This window comes from Octodon degus, unplaced genomic scaffold, assembly GCF_000260255.1.
Source record: "Octodon degus isolate 3935 unplaced genomic scaffold, OctDeg1.0 scaffold00016, whole genome shotgun sequence".
NCBI lineage: Eukaryota > Metazoa > Chordata > Mammalia > Rodentia > Octodontidae > Octodon > Octodon degus.
In genome coordinates, this window is record NW_004524592.1 from 6,847,511 (window position 1) to 6,852,362 (window position 4,852).

Consider the following 4,852-nt stretch of genomic DNA (forward strand, 5'->3'; position numbering starts at 1 on the left):
AAATATACTTATTTACAATTCAGACTAGTGAAAGATGGAAGGGGAAGGAAGGGAGGAGAAGTAAAGAAGATCAATATGGGGCCAACAAAACAGCTCGGTGGTCTAAAGCGCCTGCTTATGTGGGTCCATCCCTGGCACCACGTGCCATGCCAGCCCCACCCCCAAAGTAGGCTGAGCCGGCCACAAGAAAAAAAAGAAAAAAGATGAAGATATGATATGTATGTATGTGCACAAATTTCCTCATGACAAATGTATTTATTCTGTATCTCAAACTTACATTAAAAAAAAACAAAACAAAACTGAAGCACAATGACTTTAGTACTACAAAATTGAAAGTCTTATGAGAATATCCCAGGCCATAACCATTTATAAAAATGTGACTCTACTTAAAAATCAAGAAGTCCTCCAGTTTAATCTGAGAAGTATGAGAAATAAGGAGGATCAATTAATATACATATTTTTAATTTAACTCAACAATATTGGAAGTTGGTCTTCTATATACAATGACATGGAAATTTGAATGTAAGCTTTAATTCCTTTCCATTTCAGTATATTCAAATTTTATTCAAAATTTTGTTCAATTTTATTCAAAATTTTATTCAAAAGACGATGACATTTCTCAGTGGAAATTTAGCGATGTAAAGATTTTTCTTTTAGTTTAGCTTGGTGGTTCTGTATGCTACTGGATTTTAAAACTAGAGAATGTTTTACATGTCATTATTTCTGCCTTAATGTTGTGACTTACTCTCAATGCAGAAGCACTGATGCACCCCATTAACAGGCGGGTACATTTGGAATAGAAAATAAAACAAGAAATACAGTTTTACATTCAGACATCACTTGGAGTTATTTTAATGGAGGCTGGTCCATTCTGCAAGCTTTTTTTGGAGATGAGACGTGGGAGAAATAACAGGCACACTGGAGCAGGACCGCGCTGAGGGACTTCAGGTTTGCTCCTCGAAGGGTCACAGCCACATCCGTGGTTGGCAACAGGTACTATAAATGTTTAACCTCCATCATTTAAGATAATGGGAAGCTGGGGTCCTGGGGAGCTTTTTTACTTGCTCTCCATATTTCCTTCCAGTTAAGAGAGCTCAATTAGTGTAAATCCTCGCCCCTGCGGGCCTTCCACTCATTTTGTTCTGGGGGAGAGGAAATGAGTTGCCCAAGGGCAGACGTGTACAGAGATGTGCTAGGCATCATCAGCTCAGCTCCTTCCTTCTTTCAGGGGAGCCTGCCCACAAAGTAGGACTTCGAAATGACAGGTGAGATTTATACACAGGCCAGAACCAACACTTGGAGTTGGAATGATTCACTTTCCATGCGAGTCCTTTGGCTTCCTTGTCGTTGGCAAAAGGAAAGACAAGATTTACATTCTTGCCTTTTATGTGGCAGGTGTTCTTACTGCTCCTTGAAAAGAGTTTTCATAAGTGGTTTAAATATCTGTTGTGAAACATTGTTTGCTACTCATTTGTATTACGTGAGAGGAAATCATACTCTAAAAAGAGTAAACATTTTACCCTCTGCACAAATTCCAAAATAACAGCTTGCAAATGAATGAAGGTTTACAATATTGTCCAAATCCTCCGCTTTGACAAATTCCCTAAATTTAGTTTCTAAAAGCTGCTTGCCAGAATGGTACCGACTGAGACAACCTTTGTGTTCATACAACTTTATTTCCTTTGAGGCATCACAAAGCATGGGACAAAGAGCTGCAGTTACCTTCTGAAGGATTCGGGAGCATATGCCACCACTGTGACACACAGCTTAATGGCTTCGCTGATTGAGAATGTTAAGTCCTCATTTCCATAGCAGAAATCTGGAAGGACAGAGAGTCAGCGTACACAATAAGGATGGATTGGGCTAGGATAAGGATGCACTTATCACTCCTAACACTGCCTTTTCAGTGATATTTTATAGCTGTTTCTTTTTTTTCTTTATTTTTTTAAAAGCACCTTTTTTTTTTTTGTGGTGGAATTGGGGATTGAACTCAGATCCTTGCGTTTGTCAGTCAAGCGCTTATCCTACTGAGCCATCTCCCCAGCCCCTTGTTTCTGTATTTTTAAGCTGAGAAAACGATTAATTTATTCATCTGAAGAGAGTGATAGTCTTTTTTTTTTTTTTTTTGAGACAGGGTCTCACTATGCAGTCTAGGCTGGTCTTATCTCATGGGGAATGACTACTGTCTAGTAGTTTGATGAAAACTAGAAATGCCTTTTGAGATAGTTTTAATAAATTTACTTATAATGAAGGCATTGGAATAGTCTAAGAGGAAAAACATGACGTTTTATCTTTGAAAGATGTCTACTTCTACACATTTCATGATAATATAAGACCATTTTGGAGAGTTACTTAAACTATTCAAGATAACTGGACCTTCTAATGTTTGAAAGAACAGTGCCAGGGCCGTGGTCTACTGAGTATCATTTTAGTATGATTTTCATGGCATAAAATTTCTTATGATGATCTGCAAGTAATTAAAAAAAACAAGAGATTTAAAAAGCTATTTGTAGACTTGTATAACATGGAACATTCTGTAGATAATGTATAACACTGTTCTATATTCCACATTATCTATCTATCTATCTATCTATCTATCTATCTATCTATCTATCTATCTATCATCTATCACCTATCATCATTACAAAGAGAAAAAGACATTAAGGAACTTTGTGCATTTACCTAATGACTTAAGAGGCTTCTCAGCTTTGACCAGCTCTAGGATATCTAATATGTCAGTGGTCTCTCCTTCGAGGGACTGCAGCAAATCAAACAGGCACTGAGCTGACACACCCTTGCTGGAGCTATTATTGGCAGCATCCTGTAGAAAGAAAACAATTGTAGTTTACTGACCTGCACTTCAGTACCACGGAAGCTCACTGGGAGATCAATCTTCATCAACACTGTTGCTAACACCAATTAAAACACCTATCTGGAATTCAACTTACATCCAATAGTGCTGGTGCCTGATTTCAGAGTGGTGCACCTGAATTGCAGGGGGGTCTATTCAATGCTATTTGAGTACAAAAGAGGTACTTGGGAAACTCATTACAAAACATAATATGTGAACTGGTAGAAGAGTTCATGACCGTGACTTTACTGGCATAAGATGGTAGAACTAAGGAATTTTCCATAATAGATGGCTGAACACTTCAAATACTTTTGAGGAACAGATGCTTTTTTAACTAAGGACTATGAATTTCACAGGCCCTGATCAAAATATATATCTCCAAACCAGAAATACAGTACTTACCATTTTAAATTTATCTGACATGATTTTGATCTATTCATAAGACAATAAATCCATAAGTTTCTATATGCCAGGGACCGTTCTGTCCAGTGAAGTTATAGAAAACTAAAAATCAAACATACATACATGGAACACCAACAAAAATACCTAACAAGAAAATGCAGAAACAGAGAAGGGCTTGCTCTCATGGACCCTAAAGTCTACCAGAAAGTATGGCAGATACACATCAATGAAGCAAACACAAGCATAACACATGATGTGGTGGGAAAAAAGTAAAGTAGGGTAGGTGGTAGAGAATTACAGACAAAAATGAGAATTCTGAAATTATCCTTTTATCATTTCCTATTTTGCAAATCTTGCATGGATGGAGCATAAAACCTGGAGAACTGGTTTAGTTATGTGCAGATGAGGTGAGGATTAAAGAGTAATAATTTTCTTCTTAAAAGAGAAATAATTTATGGTATTCATGTCTTACTGGCTGGAGGAAGGGAGGTGAGACATTATGTACAGAAGCTGAAAATGGTCAGACCACACATTACAAGTAGAGCTTGCACCTGCAACAGCCAGCCAGGAAACCAACCTACTGTCTCTGAAAACTAGACCAGGAAGCCAGCCTACTCTGTCAGCTAGGTCAGACTGCTAGCTCCAGTAGAAACCAAACAACAACCAAGCAATTACAGCCTAAAATAGCTGGGGCTTGACCAAAACGGCCAGCTTCCCTCATTTCTGAGTCTACTTCTAACCAAAGAAAGCCAAATATCTGCCCTGACCATCACGCATGAGGCCCTGAATCTAGTTAGCTCACGGACAAATTCCCAGGCCAACAGTCTTTGCTCAGGCGCACCTGAAGCATCCTCCCCTTCCTCCAGGAAGCTCTTCTACTCCTCTGCTGTGTTGGAGTCTCTGCTCAATTGCATCTGGCCCCCTTGGTCTATTAAACTGTGAATAAATAACCTTTTCTGTTTTCATTTGTTTGCTCTTCATGTATTTCCACAGAGCTTACCTACCGGAAACTCCAGGAGAGGAGCCACACTAGCAAACAGCTGGAGCACAAAAGGCTTTCGGTGCAGGGTGTAGAACTGGTGGCAGGCAAATTCAATGGCTCGGCGCAGCTGAGGGTTGCTTTCGTAGTCTGAGTACACCTATGGAAAAAATGCCAGGCATTGAACAGTGCCTCAAAAGTATGTTTGCTTTAAAAACTTCCTATAGCTATGTGGAATAGAAAAATGGCTAATTACACAAGTTGGTGGAAGGGAGTACAAATGGTGTAACTTTTTCTCCAGGAAGCTTATGAGTGAGAATTTATCTCAAGGGAAGAACTGGACAAATGTACAAAGATGTCTGTCAAGATGGTCTGCTATACAATTGTAAATAAACTTGAATTAACTCAAATTATTCATTTACAGTGGTTTGTTGAGTGCCTTATGGTCCATGAAAACAACGGAATAGTGTGCACTAACAGCTTGTCCAGCTATAAAGCTAAATGTAACTACATGGAAAACACTCATGATATTCTTTTTTATATGAAGAAGTCACAAGCATGAATAGTTGGTATAAACTTTGGTTTAAAAAGTGTGTGCATGCATTGGCCAAGCATTGGCC

The 4,852-nt window shown here is 38.7% G+C and overlaps 1 protein-coding gene across 1 annotated transcript in view; it reads right to left on the reverse strand.

The window, feature by feature from the left end:
- The window catches only part of Unc80 (unc-80 homolog, NALCN channel complex subunit), a 270,597-nt gene that overhangs the window by 49,353 nt on the left and 216,392 nt on the right, over positions 1-4,852 (reverse strand). Inside the window, exons 43-45 of the mRNA XM_004626714.2 lie at positions 4,258-4,392; positions 2,683-2,821; positions 1,723-1,819 (exon numbers count right to left, since the gene is read on the reverse strand). Coding sequence (XP_004626771.1) covers positions 1,723-1,819; positions 2,683-2,821; positions 4,258-4,392 — 371 coding nt within the window. The remainder of the gene's footprint in view (positions 1-1,722; positions 1,820-2,682; positions 2,822-4,257; positions 4,393-4,852) is intronic.